The sequence below is a fragment of the Convolutriloba macropyga genome, chromosome 10, assembly GCF_964194025.1.
Source record: "Convolutriloba macropyga chromosome 10, txConMacr16.3, whole genome shotgun sequence".
Lineage (NCBI taxonomy): Eukaryota > Metazoa > Xenacoelomorpha > Acoela > Convolutidae > Convolutriloba > Convolutriloba macropyga.
The window spans coordinates 58,856,478-58,881,334 of record NC_134477.1 but is presented as its reverse complement, the minus strand read 5'-3'; the positions used below and the strand labels follow the sequence as shown (position 1 = coordinate 58,881,334).

General features: G+C 38.8%; 2 protein-coding genes across 3 annotated transcripts in view; one reads left to right on the top strand and one right to left on the bottom strand.

Annotated features, from left to right (window-relative positions):
- Positions 1–23,230, top strand: part of LOC142348511 (uncharacterized) — a 23,594-nt gene extending 364 nt beyond the window's left edge. The window contains exons 2-4 of the mRNA XM_075399885.1: positions 15–157; positions 22,644–22,726; positions 22,790–23,230. Coding sequence (XP_075256000.1) covers positions 15–157; positions 22,644–22,726; positions 22,790–23,198 — 635 coding nt within the window. The 3' untranslated portion in view covers positions 23,199–23,230. The remainder of the gene's footprint in view (positions 1–14; positions 158–22,643; positions 22,727–22,789) is intronic.
- The window catches only part of LOC142348227 (uncharacterized), a 57,228-nt gene that overhangs the window by 17,030 nt on the left and 15,341 nt on the right, over positions 1–24,857 (bottom strand). The gene's annotated exons all lie outside the window — the stretch shown is intronic.

Sequence of the window (24,857 nt, the reverse complement as noted above, 5' to 3'; positions counted from 1 at the left end):
ATTGATAATTTCAGATCCAAATAGTTTGAAGATGGAATCTCGACAAATCTCTATAGTACCTCAGGGTGCATCCGCTGCACTTGCGTATCAACAGGAACTTCAGCAATCAACGCACGAGAGTGACGAGCCTGAGCAGAGCGTGCAATATGAGGAAAATGTTAGTTTACTAAATAATAAATAGCGCTCGTGTGTGTGTTTTGCGCATGTGTTTGTGTGTATTGAGTGTGTGTAAATGCGTAACACCCTTGAGACGCGTGTATGTGTGTGCGTGTGTGTGTGTGGTGTGTGTGCGTGTGTGTGTGTTTGTGCGCGTGTGTGTGTGTGTGTGCGCGCATGTGTTTATGTGTGTCTAGTGTGTGTAGGTGTGTGTGTGTGCGTGTTTGTTGTGTGTGTGTGTGTGTGTGTGTGTGCATGTTTGTGTGTGTGTGTGTGTGCGTGTGTTGTGTGTGTGTGTGTGCTTTTTTTGCGTATGTGTTGTGTGTGTGTATTATTTATTTTATATATATATATATTATAATTATATGTGTAATATATATATATATATATATAATATTATTATATTATATAATAATATTATATTATTATATTTATATATATATATATATATATATATATATAAATATAAATATAAATATAAATATATATATATATATATATATATATATATATATAGCGCGTCCCATAAATTTGAAATAAGCGTTTCAAATGCCACAGGTTAGAGTTCATAGGTCAAAGTTCAAGTTTAAAACATGTAGAAAAAAATATGAATGAATGAAAACTTGAATGGAGAAAACGTTGACATTCAAATGATCAATTGCACGTTTTTGGCGTTTTTCGAGCGTTCGCTTATTTCAACTCTATGGGACAGACTATATAATATATAATATCTAATATATATATATATATATATATATATATATATATATATATATACCTATTTACATACCTACATACACACACACACAAACAGACACACACACACACAAACACACACATAAACACACACACACCACACACGCAACACACACACACACACGCGCACACCACACACACATCAAAGACACACACAAAAACACGCACACACACACGCACACAAACAAGTACACACACAGACACACAAACGCATACACACACACACACCACACACTCCACACACGCACACACACCACACACACACACACACCACTCACGCACACACACAAACACACACATACCACACGCACACACACACCACACACACACAAACGCACACCCACACACACCACACACGCACACACATAAACGCACACACACAAATAGACACACACACGCACACCCACACACCACACGCACACACACACAAACAAATACAGATACACACACGCATACACACACCACACACACAATCACACACGTACACACACCACTCACGCACACACACACACACACACCACTCACGCGTGCGAGCACACACACTCACACACACACACACACACACACACACACACACACAAACGCACACACGGCACTCACGCACACACACACACACACACGAACACACACACATACATACACACACACACACGCGCGCGCACACACACATACACATACAGATACACATAGACATACACACACACATAGACATACACACACATACACATACACCTACACATACATATACACAAGCACATACACATACATATAAACATAAACATAAACTTACACATACACATAAACATACACATACAAATACACATACATATACACATACATATACACAAGCACAAACATATACATACAAATACACATGGACATACACATACAAATACACATAAACGAACACATACACATATAGATACACATACACCTACACATACACAGAGACATACACATACAGATACACATAGACATACACACACACATACACATACACAGAGACATACACATACACATTCATATACACAAGCACATACACATAAACATACACATACACATAAACATACACATACAAATACACATACATATACACATACATATACACAAGCACACACACATACACAATTATGGATACACATACACATGGACATACACATAAACATAAAAATACACGTAAACATACACATAAAGATACACATACACAGAGACATACACATACTTATACACATACAGATACACATACACATAGACATACACACACATACACATAGACATACACATACAAACACGCATACACATACACAGAGACATACATACACACACATACACCTACACATACATATACACAAGCACATTTATATAAACATAAACATACACATACACATAAACATACACATACAAATACATATACATATACACATACATATACACAAGCACACACACATACACAAATATACATACACATGGACATACACATACACATACAAATACACATACACGTACACATACACATAAAGATACACATACACAAAACCATTACACATACTCATACACATACACAGAGACATACACATACTTATACACATACAGATACACATACACATAGACATACACATACACACACATACACATAGAAATACACATACACACACATTCACATACACAGAGACATACATACACACACATACACCTACACATACATATACACAAGCACATACATATACATATAAACATAAACATACACATACACATAAACATACACATACAAATACGCATACATATACACATACATATACACAAGCACACACACATACACATACAAATATACATACACATACACATGGACATACACATACACATACAAATACACGTACACATACACATATAGATATACATACACACACACAGAGACATACACATACAGATACACATAGACATACACATACAAACACATACACATACATTCACACACATACACAGAGACATACACATACATATACACAAGCACATACACATACATATAAACATAAACATAAACTTACACATACACATAAACATACACATACAAATACACATACATATACACATACACATACATATACACAAGCACAAACATATACATACAAATACACATGGACATACACATACAAATACACATAAACGAACACATACACATATAGATACACATACACCTACACATACACAGAGACATACACATACAGATACACATACACATACATATACACAGGCACACACATACACATACAAATATACATACACATACACATGGACATACACATACACATACAAATACACGTACACATACACGAACACATACACATACACATATAGATACACATACACATACACATACACACACACCTACACATAGACATACACATACACACACATACACATAAACAGAGACATACACATACATATACACAAGCACATACACATACATATAAACATAAACTTACACATACACATACACATAAACATACACATACATATACAAATACACATACACAAGCACACACACATACACATACAAATATACATACACATACACATGGACGTACAAATACACATACACGAACACATACACATTTAGATACACATACACCTACACATACACAAACACATACTCATACAAATACACAGAGACATACACATACACATACAGATAAACATACACACACACAAACAAACACACACAAACACACACACACTCAAACACACACACCACATACACCTACACATACACAAACACATACACAGAGACGTACACATACAGATACACATACACATAGACATACACACACATACACATACACAGAGACATACACATTCACCTACACATACACATACATATACACCAGCACATACACATACATATAAACATAAACATAAACATACACATAAACATACACATACAAATACACATACATATACAATTACATATACACAAGCACACACACATTTACAAAAATGCATACACATACACATACACATGGACATACACATACAAATACACGTACACATACACATAAAGATACACATACACATACACAAACACATACTCATACACATACACAGAGACATACACATACACAGAGACATACACATACTTATGCACATACAGATACACATAGACATACACATACACACACACATACACATAGACATATACATACACACACACGCACACAAACAAGTACACACACAGACACACAAACGCATACACACACCACACACACACACTCCACACACGCACACACACCACACACACACACACCACTCACGCACACACACAAACACACACATACCACACGCACACACACACCACACACACAAACGCACACCCACACACACCACACACGCACACACATAAACGCACACACACAAATAGACACACACACGCACACCCACACACCACACGCACACACACACAAACAAATACAGATACACACACGCATACACACACCACACACACAATCACACACGTACACACACCACTCACGCACACACACACACACACACCACTCACGCGTGCGAGCACACACACTCACACACACACACACACACACACACACACACACAAACGCACACACGGCACTCACGCACACACACACACACACACGAACACACACACATACATACACACACACACACACGCGCGCGCACACACACATACACATACAGATACACATAGACATACACACACACATAGACATACACACACATACACATACACCTACACATACATATACACAAGCACATACACATACATATAAACATAAACATAAACTTACACATACACATAAACATACACATACAAATACACATACATATACACATACACATACATATACACAAGCACAAACATATACATACAAATACACATGGACATACACATACAAATACACATAAACGAACACATACACATATAGATACACATACACCTACACATACACAGAGACATACACATACAGATACACATAGACATACACACACACATACACATACACAGAGACATACACATACACATTCATATACACAAGCACATACACATAAACATACACATACACATAAACATACACATACAAATACACATACATATACACATACATATACACAAGCACACACACATACACAATTATGGATACACATACACATGGACATACACATAAACATAAAAATACACGTAAACATACACATAAAGATACACATACACAGAGACATACACATACTTATACACATACAGATACACATACACATAGACATACACACACATACACATAGACATACACATACAAACACGCATACACATACACAGAGACATACATACACACACATACACCTACACATACATATACACAAGCACATTTATATAAACATAAACATACACATACACATAAACATACACATACAAATACATATACATATACACATACATATACACAAGCACACACACATACACAAATATACATACACATGGACATACACATACACATACAAATACACATACACGTACACATACACATAAAGATACACATACACAAAACCATTACACATACTCATACACATACACAGAGACATACACATACTTATACACATACAGATACACATACACATAGACATACACATACACACACATACACATAGAAATACACATACACACACATTCACATACACAGAGACATACATACACACACATACACCTACACATACATATACACAAGCACATACATATACATATAAACATAAACATACACATACACATAAACATACACATACAAATACGCATACATATACACATACATATACACAAGCACACACACATACACATACAAATATACATACACATACACATGGACATACACATACACATACAAATACACGTACACATACACATATAGATATACATACACACACACAGAGACATACACATACAGATACACATAGACATACACATACAAACACATACACATACATTCACACACATACACAGAGACATACACATACATATACACAAGCACATACACATACATATAAACATAAACATAAACTTACACATACACATAAACATACACATACAAATACACATACATATACACATACACATACATATACACAAGCACAAACATATACATACAAATACACATGGACATACACATACAAATACACATAAACGAACACATACACATATAGATACACATACACCTACACATACACAGAGACATACACATACAGATACACATACACATACATATACACAGGCACACACATACACATACAAATATACATACACATACACATGGACATACACATACACATACAAATACACGTACACATACACGAACACATACACATACACATATAGATACACATACACATACAGATACACATACACACACACCTACACATAGACATACACATACACACACATACACATAAACAGAGACATACACATACATATACACAAGCACATACACATACATATAAACATAAACTTACACATACACATACACATAAACATACACATACATATACAAATACACATACACAAGCACACACACATACACATACAAATATACATACACATACACATGGACGTACAAATACACATACACGAACACATACACATTTAGATACACATACACCTACACATACACAAACACATACTCATACAAATACACAGAGACATACACATACACATACAGATAAACATACACACACACAAACAAACACACACAAACACACACACACTCAAACACACACACCACATACACCTACACATACACAAACACATACACAGAGACGTACACATACAGATACACATACACATAGACATACACACACATACACATACACAGAGACATACACATTCACCTACACATACACATACATATACACCAGCACATACACATACATATAAACATAAACATAAACATACACATAAACATACACATACAAATACACATACATATACAATTACATATACACAAGCACACACACATTTACAAAAATGCATACACATACACATACACATGGACATACACATACAAATACACGTACACATACACATAAAGATACACATACACATACACAAACACATACTCATACACATACACAGAGACATACACATACACAGAGACATACACATACTTATGCACATACAGATACACATAGACATACACATACACACACACATACACATAGACATATACATACACACACATACACAGAGACATACATACACACACATACACCTACACATACACATACATATACACAAGCACATACACATACATATAAACATACACATACACATACACATAAACATACACATACAAATACACATACATATACACATACATATACACAAGCACACACATACAAAAATATACATACACACATGGACATACACATACAAATACACATCCACGTACACATACACAAAGATACACATACACATACACAGAGACATACACATACATATACACATACAGATACACATAGACATACACACACACAAACATAGAAATACACACACGCATACACATACACAGAGACATACATACACACACATACACCTACACATAAACATACAAATACACAAGCACATACACATACATATAAACATAAACATACACAAACACATACAAATACACATACATATACATATACATATACACAAGCACATACACATACATATAAACATAAACATACACATACACATAAACATACACATACATATACATATACACATACATATACACAAGCACACACACATACACAAATATACATACACCTACACATACACAAACACATACTCATACAAATACACAGAGACATACACATACACATACAGATAAACATACACATACACACACACAAACAAACACACACAAACACACACACACTCAAACACATACACCTACACATACACAAACACATACACAGAGACGTACACATACAGATACACATACACATAGACATACACATACACAGAGACATACACATTCACCTACACATACACCTACATATACACCAGCACATACACATACATATAAACATAAACATAAACATACACATAAACATACACTTACAAATACACATACATATACACATACATATACACAAGCACACACACATTTACAAATATGCAAACACATACACATACACATGGACATACACATACAAATACACGTACACATACACATAAAGATACACATACACATACACAAACACATACTCATACACATACACAGAGACATACACACACACAGAGACATACACATACTTATGCACATACAGATACACATAGACATACACATACACACACACATACACATAGACATATACATACACACACATACACAGAGACATACATACACACACATACACCTACACATACACATACATATACACAAGCACATACACATACATATAAACATAAACATACACATAAACATACACATACAAATACACATACATATACACATACATATACACAAGCACACACATACAAAAATATACATACACACATGGACATACACATACAAATACACATCCACGTACACATACACAAAGATACACATACACAGAGACATACACATACATATACACATACAGATACACATAGACATACACACACACATACATAGACATACACACACGCATACACATACACAGAGACATACATACACACACATACACTTACACATAAACATACAAATACACAAGCACATACACATACATATAAACATAAACATACACATACACATACAAATACACATACATATACACATACATATACACAAGCACATACACATACATATAAACATAAACATACACATACACATAAACATACACATACATATACATATACACATACATATACACAAGCACACACACATACACAAATATACATACACATTCACATGGACATACACATACACATACAAATACACATACACGTACACATACACATAAAGATACACATACAAATACTCATACACATACACACAGACATACACATACTTATACACATACAGACACACATACACATAGACATACACATACACACACATACACATAGACATACACACATACACATACACAGAGACATACATACACACACATACACCTACACATACATATACACAAGCACACACATACATATAAACATAAACATACACATACACATAAACATGCACATACATATACTTATACATATACACAAGCACACACATACACATACAAATATACATACACATACAAATACACATACACGTACGCATACACATATAGATACACATACACATACACAAACACATACTCATACACATACACAGAGACATACACATACAGATACACATACACATAGACATACACATACACACACATACACATAGACATACACATTCACACACATACACAGACATACACATACATATACACAAGCACATACACATACATATAAACTTAAACATAAACTTACACATACACATAAACATACACATACAAATACACATACACATACATATACACAGGCACACACATACACATACAAATATACATACACATACACATGGACATACACATACAAATACACGTACACATACACGAACACATACACATATAGATACACATACACATACACCTACACATACACATACTCATACACATACAGATACACATACACACACATACACATAGACATACACACACATACACAGAGACATACACATACACATACATATACACAAGCACATACACATACATATAAACATAAACATAAACTTACACATACACATAACCATAAACATACACATACATATACAAATACACATACATATACACATACACATACATATACACATACACAAAAATATACACAAGCACACAGACATACACATACAAATATACATACACATGGCCGTACACATACACAAACAAATACACATACACATACACATATAGATACACATACACCTACACATGCACATACACAAACACATACTCATACAAATACACAGAGACATACACATACAGAAAAACATACACATACACACACACAAACAAACACACTCAAACCCACACACCACACACACAAACAAACACACACACTCACATACACACCACACACACACAAACACACACAGAGGAGAGAGAGAGAGAGGGAGGTAGGTGGGTAGGTAGGTAGGTAGGTAGGTAGGTAGTTAGGTAGGTAGGAAGGAAGGAAGGGAGGGAGAGAGGTAAGGAAGGAGGGAGAGAGGGACCTCTTGGTTTTTTAACCTCGTCCGTATTTTGGATACGGCCATCTTTAATCATTCCTTCTTTTACTTTCAACTTTACTTAACGCTTGACTTCATTTTTCGTTCTTAGTGTTGTGAGTTTTTTTGTTCCTTTGCTTGAATAAGTTTTCGTTCACACGTGACTTAACGCTCTCAAAAATTGACTTCTAAGGTTAACTTAGAGATGAGGTTTTAAATGTGCGTCACTTTAATTGAAGGCTATTTTAGAGCAGCTAATAGAGGCGGCAGTATGTTATTCAGGTTTTTGAAAATCTTGCATCGCATATTAAGAATGTTTTTGGAAGTTTTTTCATCTTTTTGAGACTGCAGATCTACAATGCTATTGCAGCTTTTTTCCGGAAATCTTGCTGCTATCTTTTTCAATTCGTCTTCCCCTTTTTTAGAACAGTCAAAAACGACTTCCAAACCGGTCAACGCGTGGCTTGGGTCCGGGCAACCGAAAAGTAATTGACGAGGCAAAAAGAGTTGCTCGTGAGCAGCTGAGAAACAAGTACTTCTTGGTATATTACGAAGATCTTACTTGCGACACTATCTGGTGTCTTCATAGTAGCATTTGTCTCGATGAAGGACAAAGACTAGAAGTTAAGGTGTGTTTCATTCTTTTCATTGCAACTTGCCAGTAGTCTGAAAAAAATATTTTGGGGTCATTGTCCTAATTTTTTTAGGATGGTTCCTGTTTTGACGTTAAATTCAAAGTCAGAAATGCCAGAACCAATAATTATCTTTGGACGGCAACAGTCATAACTGTGGGCCATAAGGACTTCTGCGATACCTGGCGTGAGAACGCTTGGGTTAAAGTAATTGAAGCCAATGGAGATATGGGCTACGTACATCTTGTACCTGTGGTTGATCCCGATCTGACACTCTATGACAATGTGAATCAAGTATTGTTAAGTGGTGATAGTTCTCAAGGAGTCAAAAGAAGGCTTCACGATGATGACGTACCAAGTGTGTCTAGCCAGCCAATCAAAAGGAGAACCGTAGATGAACATTTAGAGGGAAATAGTTCTTGCCCTGTTCTCGATCCTCAAGATGTTTCCAATTGCCTCGGAGAAATGCATCAAGAAAGTTTGAACAGGAGCCAGCAGCAAAACCTTGGTACTGAGCTTGAGACTAGTGGACCATTATGCAGTCAACAAAACAGTAGTGGATTTATTGCGGATCAGCTAAATTGCAGTGGACCGATAAGCAGCCAGGTTTCTTGTTTAAAATAGTTAAAGCTTTTCTGAAGTCCATTGGTTTCAAAATAATTTCAGCCAAAATGTAATTGCGTCACTTTTTTTCCACAAGAGATAGTTTGTTTTTAGAGTGGAAAGCAAAAGGAGTTATATGTACCTAAAGACAGCTCAACTCCAGGTAGCAAAAAGATGAGGCTGCCTCGCGTTGTCAACCCTGACGAAATTACTGAATTAGAAGTCAAAAGGGCTGATTTGGAAGCCGCTCATGCAATAAAAGCTGCCGCAGACAAAATAATGGAGGCTGGCAACCTCATAATAAATTGTATGACAGAGCTTAGGCCAGAAATAAAATCTCTCGCAAACAGGAATTACCGAGAGATTCAGATGTCCTCGAATGCGATTAGGCAACTTGTAAGTATTTTAGAGAATAAAACTCTTATTTTATTTCAAAACTCTAGACCGTCTTTTTCTAGACCGTAGAAGTATCCAAACTAGGAGTCCTTCTTCCAGCCCCAAAACATGTATCTCAAGGCGATAAACCACTTCTCGAAGTTCCAAAAGGGCCTGGTTTGGGTCAAGACCTTGCATTAGTTGGAGGGTCGACGCCTCAGCTGCTCGGTCGTAACGCATCAAAAATACTGTGGACAAACGATGAGCTGAAATGCCATATGCTATCCCCTAAAGTAAAGAACAAGCAGGGCAGGGAGCCTCGCACTGACTTCTCTCCTGTACGAAAAAGTTTATTCAAAGGTTAATGCTTAAAGCTCAAATTAATTTGAAGAAATAACCAAAGGCTCGTATTTTGACTATTTTTATAACAGATCTCTTCCAATTGAAGTACGAGGACAAATGGTTGGGAATGTATGAACTGGCCAAAACAAGTCTTAACAACCGTGGGAACGAGATTCGTTCGTCAGAGCGGAGGAGCCGAGAGGGACTCAACGAGGCAGTCATGAGAAACGAAAGCGAAAATGACGTTCTACGTGAAAGAGTCGTCAATGAAAGCAGCGCTTAGTTGGTATTTAACGACTTGTTGGGAGCCAGAAGAAAATTGTTCGATCTATTCGATTCGCTCTTCAAAACTGTTGCAAAATGAACACCGTTATTTTTTAAGTTAATGTTTTCTGTCGTTGTTATTGTTAAAGTTTACCCGTGAGTCAGGTTCTAGGATGTGATCTCGGCTGCTTCTTGGGTTATAATATTGGTTGAACTTTGATTTATTAGAACTTGGTTAAAATAAAGACTGCTTTTCCAAATTTTTCAACATGATGTGAGTCAGATTGACAGAATTGGAATTTGTTTTGCGTTTTTTTATTGAGGCTGTTGAATCAAGTTGCTGGACTTGGTTCTTCTAATGAGGCTTCCCGTTTCAAAAAATGAAACATTCCTAATGTGTGGAGTCAGGTTGCTGGACCTGGCTCTCCTTATATCATTTACCCCTTTTTTTAATCAAGTTGCTGGACTTGGTTAATATAAAGACTGCTTTCTCAAATTTTTCAATTTGACGTGAAACAGATTGGCAGAACTGGAATTTGTTTTGCGTTTTTTTATTGAGGCTGTTGAATCAAGTTGCTGGACTTGGTTCTTCTAATGAGGCTTCCCGTTTCAAAAAATGAAACATTCCTAATGTGTGGAGTCAGGTTGCTGGACCTGGCTCTCCTTATTTCATTTACCCCTTTTTTTAATCAAGTTGCTGGACTTGGTTAATATAAAGACCGCTTTCTCAAATTTTTCAATATGACGTGAAACAGATTGGCAGAACTGGAATTTGTTTGCGTTTTTATATTGAGGCTGTTGAATCAAGTTGCTGGACTTGGTTCTTCTAATGAGGCTTTCCGTTTCAAAAAATGAAACATTCCTAATGTGTGGAGTCAGGTTGCTGGACCTGGCTCTCCTTATTTCATTTACCCCTTTTTTTAATCAAGTTGCTGGACTTGGTTAATATAAAGACCGCTTTCTCAAATTTTTCAATATGACGTGAAACAGATTGGCAGAACTGGAATTTGTTTGCGTTTTTATATTGAGGCTGTTGAATCAAGTTGCTGGACTTGGTTCTTCTAATGAGGCTTTCCGTTTCAAAAAATGAAACATTCCTAATGTGTGGAGTCAGGTTGCTGGACCTGGCTCTCCTTATATCATTTACCCCTTTTTTTAATCAAGTTGCTGGACTTGGTTAATATAAAGACTGCTTTCTCAAATTTTTCAATATGACGTGAGTCAGATTGGCAGAACTGGAAATTGTTTTGCGTTTTTTTATTGAGGCTGTTGAATCAAGTTGCTGGACTTGGTTCTTCTAATGAGGCTTCCCGTTTCAAAAAATGAAACATTCCTAATGTGTGGAGTCAGGTTGCTGGACCTGGCTCTCCTTATTTCATTTACCCCTTTTTTAAATCAAGTTGCTGGACTTGGTTAATATAAAGACTGCTTTCTCAAATTTTTCAATATGACGTGAGTCAGATTGGCAGAACTGGAATTTGTTTGCGTTTTTATATTGAGGCTGTTGAATCAAGTTGCTGGACTTGGTTCTTCTAATGAGGCTTTCCGTTTCAAAAAATGAAACATTCCTAATGTGTGGAGTCAGGTTGCTGGACCTGGCTCTCCTTATTTCATTTACCCCTTTTTTTAATCAAGTTGCTGGACTTGGTTAATATAAAGACCGCTTTCTCAAATTTTTCAATATGACGTGAAACAGATTGGCAGAACTGGAATTTGTTTGCGTTTTTATATTGAGGCTGTTGAATCAAGTTGCTGGACTTGGTTCTTCTAATGATGCTTTCCGTTTCAAAAAATGAAACATTCCTAATGTGTGGAGTCAGGTTGCTGGACCTGGCTCTCCTTATTTCATGTACCCCTTTTTTTAATCAAGTTGCTGGACTTGGTTAATATAAAGACCGCTTTCTCAAATTTTTCAATATGACGTGAAACAGATTGGCAGAACTGGAATTTGTTTGCGTTTTTATATTGAGGCTGTTGAATCAAGTTGCTGGACTTGGTTCTTCTAATGAGGCTTTCCGTTTCAAAAAATGAAACATTCCTAATGTGTGGAGTCAGGTTGCTGGACCTGGCTCTCCTTATATCATTTACCCCTTTTTTTAATCAAGTTGCTGGACTTGGTTAATATAAAGACTGCTTTCTCAAATTTTTCAATATGACGTGAGTCAGATTGGCAGAACTGGAAATTGTTTTGCGTTTTTTTATTGAGGCTGTTGAATCAAGTTGCTGGACTTGGTTCTTCTAATGAGGCTTCCCGTTTCAAAAAATGAAACATTCCTAATGTGTGGAGTCAGGTTGCTGGACCTGGCTCTCCTTATTTCATTTACCCCTTTTTTAAATCAAGTTGCTGGACTTGGTTAATATAAAGACTGCTTTCTCAAATTTTTCAATATGACGTGAGTCAGATTGGCAGAACTGGAAATTGTTTTGCGTTTTTTTATTGAGGCTGTTGAATCAAGTTGCTGGACTTGGTTCTTCTAATGAGGCTTCCCGTTTCAAAAAATGAAACATTCCTAATGTGTGGAGTCAGGTTGCTGGACCTGGCTCTCCTTATTTCATTTACCCCTTTTTTTAATCAAGTTGCTGGACTTGGTTAATATAAAGACCGCTTTCTCAAATTTTTCAATATGACGTGAAACAGATTGGCAGAACTGGAATTTGTTTGCGTTTCTATATTGAGGCTGTTGAATCAAGTTGCTGGACTTGGTTCTTCTAATGATGCTTTCCGTTTCAAAAAATGAAACATTCCTAATGTGTGGAGTCAGGTTGCTGGACCTGGCTCTCCTTATATCATTTACCCCTTTTTTTAATCAAGTTGCTGGACTTGGTTAATATAAAGACTGCTTTCTCAAATTTTTCAATATGACGTGAGTCAGATTGGCAGAACTGGAAATTGTTTTGCGTTTTTTTATTGAGGCTGTTGAATCAAGTTACTGGACTTGGTTCTTCTAATGAGGCTTCCCGTTTCAAAAAATGAAACATTCCTAATGTGTGGAGTCAGGTTGCTGGACCTGGCTCTCCTTATTGCATTTACCCCTTTTTTAAATCAAGTTGCTGGACTTGGTTAATATAAAGACTGCTTTCTCAAATTTTTCAATATGACGTGAGTCAGATTGGCAGAACTGGAATTTGTTTGCGTTTTTATATTGAGGCTGTTGAATCAAGTTGCTGGACTTGGTTCTTCTAATGAGGCTTTCCGTTTCAAAAAATGAAACATTCCTAATGTGTGGAGTCAGGTTGCTGGACCTGGCTCTCCTTATTTCATTTACCCCTTTTTTAATCAAGTTGCTGGACTTGGTTAATATAAAGACTGCTTTCTCAAATTTTTCAATATGACGTGAGTCAGATTGGCAGAACTGGAAATTGTTTTGCGTTTTTTTATTGAGGCTGTTGAATCAAGTTGCTGGACTTGGTTCTTCTAATAAGGCTTCCCGTTTCAAAAAATGAAACATTCCTAATGTGTGGAGTCAGGTTGCTGGACCTGGCTCTCCTTATTTCATTTACCCCTTTTTTAATCAAGTTGCTGGACTTGGTTAATATAAAGACTGCTTTCTCAAATTTTTCAATATGACGTGAGTCAGATTGGCAGAACTGGAATTTGTTTGCGTTTTTATATTGAGGCTGTTGAATCAAGTTGCTGGACTTGGTTCTTCTAATGAGGCTTTCCGTATCAAAAAATGAAACATTCCTAATGTGTGGAGTCAGGTTGCTGGACCTGGCTCTCCTTATTTCATTTACCCCTTTTTTTAATCAAGTTGCTGGACTTGGTTAATATAAAGACTGCTTTCTCAAGTTTTTCAATATGACGTGAGTCAGATTGGCAGAACTGGAATTTGTTTTGCGTTTTTTTATTGAGGCTGTTGAATCAAGTTGCTGGACTTGGTTCTTCTAATGAGGCTTCCCGTTTCAAAAAATGAAACATTCCTAATGTGTGGAGTCAGGTTGCTGGACCTGGCTCTCCTTATTTCATTTACCCCTTTTTTAAATCAAGTTGCTGGACTTGGTTAATATAAAGACTGCTTTCTCAAATTTTTCAATATGACGTGAGTCAGATTGGCAGAACTGGAATTTGTTTGCGTTTTTATATTGAGGCTGTTGAATCAAGTTGCTGGACTTGGTTCTTCTAATGAGGCTTTCCGTTTCAAAAAATGAAACATTCCTAATGTGTGGAGTCAGGTTGCTGGACCTGGCTCTCCTTATTTCATTTACCCCTTTTTTAATCAAGTTGCTGGACTTGGTTAATATAAAGACTGCTTTCTCAAATTTTTCAATATGACGTGAGTCAGATTGGCAGAACTGGAATTTGTTTGCGTTTTTATATTGAGGCTGTTGAATCAAGTTGCTGGACTTGGTTCTTCTAATGAGGCTTTCCGTATCAAAAAATGAAACATTCCTAATGTGTGGAGTCAGGTTGCTGGACCTGGCTCTCCTTATTTCATTTACCACTTTTTTTAATCAAGTTGCTGGACTTGGTTAATATAAAGACTGCTTTCTCAAATTTTTCAATATGACGTGAGTCAGATTGGCAGAACTGGAATTTGTTTTGCGTTTTTTTATTGAGGCTGTTGAATCAAGTTGCTGGACTTGGTTCTTCTAATGAGGCTTCCCGTTTCAAAAAATGAAACATTCCTAATGTGTGGAGTCAGGTTGCTGGACCTGGCTCTCCTTATTTCATTTACCCCTTTTTTAAATCAAGTTGCTGGACTTGGTTAATATAAAGACTGCTTTCTCAAATTTTTCAATATGACGTGAGTCAGATTGGCAGAACTGGAATTTGTTTGCGTTTTTATATTGAGGCTGTTGAATCAAGTTGCTGGACTTGGTTCTTCTAATGAGGCTTTCCGTTTCAAAAAATGAAACATTCCTAATGTGTGGAGTCAGGTTGCTGGACCTGGCTCTCCTTATATCATTTACCCCTTTTTTTAATCAAGTTGCTGGACTTGGTTAATATAAAGACTGCTTTCTCAAATTTTTCAATATGACGTGAGTCAGATTGGCAGAACTGGAAATTGTTTTGCGTTTTTTTATTGAGGCTGTTGAATCAAGTTGCTGGACTTGGTTCTTCTAATGAGGCTTCCCGTTTCAAAAAATGAAACATTCCTAATGTGTGGAGTCAGGTTGCTGGACCTGGCTCTCCTTATTTCATTTACCCCTTTTTTAAATCAAGTTGCTGGACTTGGTTAATATAAAGACTGCTTTCTCAAATTTTTCAATATGACGTGAGTCAGATTGGCAGAACTGGAATTTGTTTGCGTTTTTATATTGAGGCTGTTGAATCAAGTTGCTGGACTTGGTTCTTCTAATGAGGCTTTCCGTTTCAAAAAATGAAACATTCCTAATGTGTGGAGTCAGGTTGCTGGACCTGGCTCTCCTTATTTCATTTACCCCTTTTTTAAATCAAGTTGCTGGACTTGGTTAATATAAAGACTGCTTTCTCAAATTTTTCAATATGACGTGAGTCAGATTGGCAGAACTGGAATTTGTTTGCGTTTTTATATTGAGGCTGTTGAATCAAGTTGCTGGACTTGGTTCTTCTAATGAGGCTTTCCGTTTCAAAAAATGAAACATTCCTAATGTGTGGAGTCAGGTTGCTGGACCTGGCTCTCCTTATTTCATTTACCCCTTTTTTAATCAAGTTGCTGGACTTGGTTAATATAAAGACTGCTTTCTCAAATTTTTCAATATGACGTGAGTCAGATTGGCAGAACTGGAATTTGTTTGCGTTTTTATATTGAGGCTGTTGAATCAAGTTGCTGGACTTGGTTCTTCTAATGAGGCTTTCCGTATCAAAAAATGAAACATTCCTAATGTGTGGAGTCAGGTTGCTGGACCTGGCTCTCCTTATTTCATTTACCACTTTTTTTAATCAAGTTGCTGGACTTGGTTAATATAAAGACTGCTTTCTCAAATTTTTCAATATGACGTGAGTCAGATTGGCAGAACTGGAATTTGTTTTGCGTTTTTTTATTGAGGCTGTTGAATCAAGTTGCTGGACTTGGTTCTTCTAATGAGGCTTCCCGTTTCAAAAAATGAAACATTCCTAATGTGTGGAGTCAGGTTGCTGGACCTGGCTCTCCTTATTTCATTTACCCCTTTTTTAATCAAGTTGCTGGACTTGGTTAATATAAAGACTGCTTTCTCAAATTTTTCAATATGACGTGAGTCAGATTGGCAGAACTGGAATTTGTTTGCGTTTTTATATTGAGGCTGTTGAATCAAGTTGCTGGACTTGGTTCTTCTAATGAGGCTTTCCGTATCAAAAAATGAAACATTCCTAATGTGTGGAGTCAGGTTGCTGGACCTGGCTCTCCTTATTTCATTTACCCCTTTTTTTAATCAAGTTGCTGGACTTGGTTAATATAAAGACTGCTTTCTCAAGTTTTTCAATATGACGTGAGTCAGATTGGCAGAACTGGAATTTGTTTTGCGTTTTTTTATTGAGGCTGTTGAATCAAGTTGCTGGACTTGGTTCTTCTAATGAGGCTTCCCGTTTCAAAAAATGAAACATTCCTAATGTGTGGAGTCAGGTTGCTGGACCTGGCTCTCCTTATTTCATTTACCCCTTTTTTAAATCAAGTTGCTGGACTTGGTTAATATAAAGACTGCTTTCTCAAATTTTTCAATATGACGTGAGTCAGATTGGCAGAACTGGAATTTGTTTTGCGTCTTCATATTGAGGCTGTCGAATCAAGTAATCGTTTTTAATGAAAGTTTTTCCTAATTCAGTCGTTGTCTTCCAGATGCAATGCTCTCTCGGAAAGTTGATTGGTCTGTATTAGCCCAATGCGATTCGTTTGCTGTACAAAGATATGTTGAAAGTCCTGATAGAAGAGCCATGAGGTGTGTTGAGCCAATGAGAGATGCACAGTTTGCTCGAAAACTTGAAAAGGATCCTCTCTGGAGAGATGCATACAAAACTATCTGTTGTGCGTATGAAAAATTGAAGCCCGACTTTTCAATATGTTACGACAACTATGGTGGATATCGGCTCTTGTACAGTGGAAAGTCAACTGTCCAACCTCCGTTTGTTTTCCGAAGAAACCCAGTAGGATTCATCAAGCCGATACCTGACGGCGTTGTCACAAACCTATCCGTAATGTCGTCAGAGAGAACTGGTGAGCAGTTACTGTTGCTTGGACCTCTTAGATTCGTTAACTCGGACTGTGAACCAAACTGTGAGTACGATTACAGCAGCGATCTGGGAGTAGTTCAATTACGAGTTAAAAAAAGAATTAAGCCGGGAGATGAGTTGTTTGTCAAGTACGGCACAGAGTTCTTTGAGTCTGCGAGTTGTCTCTGTAGAACATGCAAACTGACTTTGATAGAAGAGAGACAGAACGTTATCTTTGAACTCCTATTTGAAGAAATTTTTGAAGATTTCTGCAGTGAAATCTTAAGTGGCTTGATCAGACATTCCGAAATTCAGCAAAGTTCAAGTCGACCAAAACGACGACGAATCAAAGGTCGAGCTTTGGTGGAAAAATTCAACGAACTTACGAGCAGCCCCTTGAGTTGTGATGAATCACCCGAACAACAGGCTCCGATTTATAGAGAGACAGTCAGCAAAGAATCAGAAACTCCGTCTAAGTCTCTTTGCGGAAATTTCAATGAACAGCCACCTGACGCTGTCAGTTCTGAGTTTTCAACGCCCAATAAGGAGAGCTGCAGTGACAGTTCACCGGATTCTCAGCACAGACCTTGTGAGGAAGCAATCAATTTGGACACTTCAGTTAAGATCCCCATGACTCGAGCTTCCTCGCCTTTACGACAGAGGGTTTCATTCTGCTGTTCGGTATCATCTGTTCCGGCCGATCATTCCTCAGAAACACTTGTACCGGAATTCCAGAGAAATATGCTTTCCGAAAAACTTTTTCCTGGCAGCAGCACAAGTGCTGATGACGCGGCGGTGTTGACTGATCTCTTTTGCTCAAAGTTCAATCTAACTGATGAATGCAGCAATACGCTGTGCACTCTAATAAAGGTGCTTCTTCCAGATGAAAACAAATTTCCTTCAGGTTTCAGTCGAATAAAAAAAATTAAAAATGATTTTGAAAACTCGGTTCGTGTTATGCTCAAAGACCCTGGCATTACTGTGTGTGTCTTGAATTATCGATTCCAACTGGGAGAAATAGTCAAACGATATTTAAATGAAATACTCAGGTACTCAGAAACTCGTAAACAGAACCCCAGTAAAGATCTACATGTTTCCTTCTGTCCAGCTGTGCAAATCGAACAGAATAATTCTCTCGACATCAATTTGATTCTCTTTACTGACGGCGTGAACATAAAAAAGTCAACTTTTAAAAAAGAAGTTTGGCCGATATGGGTCCAAATTGCAGACCTCCCTCCAAAGCTAAGGTCAGCGCGTAAAAACATTGTACTTGCGGCGCTTGCTATTGGTGATTCTTATCCTTCTTGGCACAACTTTGTTCCTGACTTGAAGCATGAAATTGCAACGCGGCTGACAGTTGACATTAATGACGAGGTTTCGTACAAAGTGCGATTTGATTTTCGATTGTTGATTGCCGACTTAGGAGCCAAGAATCACGTCCTCAATATGATGAAATTCAATGGATTTTATGGGTGCCATTATTGCACTGCGAAAGGTAGCACAATTGGCAGGACACATGCGTATTACCCCTATAACCAGCCCGGTCAAATACGCGAGTCGTGCATCAATGAAATACATGTTTCTACAGCCGAGACCCTCGGTGTTAAAAAGGTTACAAATGTTGCCGGTGTCAAGGGGAAAAGTGCATTTTCTGATCTCATTAGTGGTTTGCCACTCACAGCCCCTTTTGACTACATGCACTGCATCCTCCTCGGAGTCTTCCCTGATGTTTTGAAGCTTTGTTATCGATCCCTTTCAAGTGAAGAAAAATCAGTTGTCGCCAAACTTATATCTGAATTATCTTGTCCCAGAGAGTTGATAGCCTTTTCACGGAAAGTTAGATCACTGGACGAAATAGCCCAATTCAAAGCGAATGAGTTATTCAATTGGCTGTTCTATTTAAGTCCAGTAGTGTTTTTGAACAGAATCCCGAAATCTATTTATGATCATTTGACCAATTTGGTATTTGGAGTAAGACTACTTCTAGAATCCAGTTCCGAAGAAAATGTATCTCGAGCCGAACGTCTCCTTGATCAATTTTCCCAAGAAATTGTTTCGCTACACGGCAATAATGAGAGAATCGAGACTATTAATGTTCATAGTCTCAAACATCTGCCAGACCAGGTTCGTAGATTTGGACCTCTTCACTGCCAATCGGCTATGAGTTTTGAAGCCGCAAATAGGACGCTTGGAGAGGTTTCAAGCGGTACAAATTCAGAATGCGAAATAATTTGTCGGAGGATTCTCCAACGCCACAAACTAATCAGTGTGGACATAGAAGACAAAAAAGTCTATCCACTGTTCTCGAAACTCACAGGGACTGTTGAGAAGCAGTTTGGCCCAGACGAGTTTTTTGAAACAAAAGCTTTAATCCAGGGAAGGCAGTTCTATCCTGACGCCATTTTCACCAATCGTCACGAACATAGAAACAAGTACTTCGACTCTCCTGCTTATAAGAGATCAAAGTCAGGAAACTGCTTTGTCTGTTTCTTTTACGAGAATGAGTTAGTCTTCGGCAAGATCCAGTATTTCATTAAATTTAACTGTCCGCCATTCTTCGGCAGAACATTAGCAAACGTACAAAAATTTACGATTAACAATGATATTGGACGCGTCAAGAACCTCTTCTTCGAAGTACAGCCATCTGAGGAAGAAAATCTTATTCCTGTAGAAAATCTGCAAAAAGTGTTGTGTGTAAAGTTGACCGAAGAAACAAGTTCCAATTCTAGGGAAACTTTTTTTTATGATCAAACTAATTGATGTATTTGAGCACTCATAGACGTTTAATGTCATAAACTTCAGTTCTTAAATCATGTCCAATTGAAAGTTATCTGCAATTGTTTCTAATGCTGGTCTTTGTTGTTGATTAAAAATTTAAATGTAACGTTTCCGAGATTTTTTTACAAGACAGCTTTGTTGTTTAACACAAGCAGTTTACAAGTTTAGATCGCATTACTTGAGAGCTATGATCAGACCGAAACGGCTCTAGGTTGGCTTTTGTTCGAGCGTTTAGTTTTCCGAAGCCCATTCCTGGTTCTATTTCAATTTTTGTAGCTTCAGTGCTCGGTACAGTTTGTGATTTCAATCATTCGTAAATAAAACTTTTTGTTTTTTGCTTAGAGAAATTATCTGGTTATCGGTGACTCTAACTTGAGGGATGCAATGGTCTACATTGAGCAAGACGAATATCTACAAGATTATAGGTGAGCAACTGTGTTTTCAAACAAACAAAAAAAACCCAAATTCATATCAGTCGTTTCTTTCAGTGCTGTTTACAATTCAGAGGGTGGTCGTCGCAGCTCTCATCTTTTGAATTTGGTCAATTTCGCAGCACAATTTTCTCACATTGTGATTATTGTTGGTGACAATGATGTCAACTCTGCTCCTGTGGAAACCATTCTGAGTAACTACAACGATTTCACTAACGCGGTTTGGCCGTCGAAGGTCAAATTTGTTGGGCACATGCGGAGGAAAGACTTGGATGCCGAATTAGTGTCCTCTAACAATATGTTTTTGAGTGAGGCCCTGGGAATCTGTTTCAAAAGTGCGAAAATGATAAAGCTAAATGACTTTGATGATGAACATCCTTTCCATTTTCATCCTTTGGGAGAAGGTTATCGGCACTTAGCTGCACTAATTCTCTCAATATTTAAAGAATTTGATGAGTTTTGGTGAAATTGTTATAGCTGCGAAAATAGTATTGACCGTGCTCCTGAAATATAAAAAAGGCATGATTTTAATATTTGCCTTAATTACGCCATTTTTTGCTTACTCTGGTTTTCCAGCACGTGAATTCGCAGCTATAATGCTTGCATTTTCTATTTGTGATGTGCGAAGTAAATATGCTGGCTAATTTATTTCTACAGCCCGGTCTTTAATATTGAATAGCCGGTGGTGGTGGTGGGGGTAGTGGTGGTGGTGGTGAGTGGGTGGATGGCGGGGGTAATAGTGGTGGTGGTGGGCGGGTGGATGGCGGGGGTACTGGTGGTGGTGGTGGGCGGGTGGATGGCGTTGGTAATGGTGGTGGTGGTGGGCGCGTGGATGGCGGGGAAAATGGTGGTGGTGGTGGGCGCGTGGATGGCGGGGATAATGGTGGTGGTGGTGGGCGGGTGGATGGCGGGGGTAATGGTGGTGATGGTGGGCGGGTGGATGGCGTGGGTAATGGTGGTGGTGGTGGACGCGTGGATGGCGGGGAAAATGGTGGTGGTGGTGGGCGCGTGTATGGCGGGGGTAATGGTGGTGGTGGATGGCGGGGGTAATGGTGGTGGTGGGCGCGTGGATGGCGTGGGTAATGGTGGTGGTGGTGGGCGGGTGGATGGCGGGGGTAATGGTGGTGGTGGTGGTGGGCGGTTGGATGGCGGGGGTAATGGTGGTGGTGGTGGTGGGCGCGTGGATGGCGGGGGTAATGGTGGTGGTGGATGGCGGGGGTAATGGTGGTGGTGGATGGCGAGGGTAATGGTGGTGGTGGTTGGCGCGTGGATGGCGGGGGTAATGGTGGTGGTGGTGGGCGCGTGGATGGCGGGGGTAATGGTGGTGCTGGTGGGCGGGTGGATGGCGGGAGTAATGGTGGTGGTGGGCGCGTGGATGGCGGGGGTAATGGTGGTGGTGGTGGTGGGCGCGTGGATGCCGGGGGTAATGGTGTTGGTGGTGGGCGCGTGGATGGCGGGGTAATGGTGGTGGTGTTGGGCGCGTGGATGGCGGGGGTAATGGTGGTGGTGGTGGGCGGATGGATGGCGTGGGTAATGGTGGTGGTGGTGGGCGGGTGGATGGCGTGGGTAATGGTGGTGGTGGTGGGCGGGTGGATGGCGTGGTTAAGGGTGGTGGTGGTGGGCGCGTTGATGGCGGGAGTAATGGTGGTGGTGGTGGAAGCGTGGATGGCGGGGGTAATGGTAGTGGTGGTGGGCGGATGGATGGCGTGGGTAATGGTGGTGGTGGGCGGGGGTAATGGTGGTGGTGGTGGTGGGCGCGTGGATGGCGGGGGTAATGGTGGTAGTGGTGGGCGCGTGGATGGCGGGGGTAATGGTGGAGGTGGTGGGCGCGTGGATGGCGGGGTTAATGGTGGTGGTGGTGGGCGGGTGGATGGCGGGGGTAATGGTGGTGTTGGTGGGCTCGTGGATGGCGGGGGTAATGGTGGTGGTGGTGGGCGCGTGGATGGCGGGGGTAATGGTGGTGGTGGTGGGCGCGTGGATGGCGGGGGCAATGGTGGTGGTGGTGGGCGGGTGGATGGCGTGGGTAATGGTGGTGGTGGTGGGCGGGTGGATGGCGTGGTTAAGGGTGGTGGTGGTGCGCGCGTGGATGGCGGGAGTAATGGTGGTGGTGGTGGAAGCGTGGATG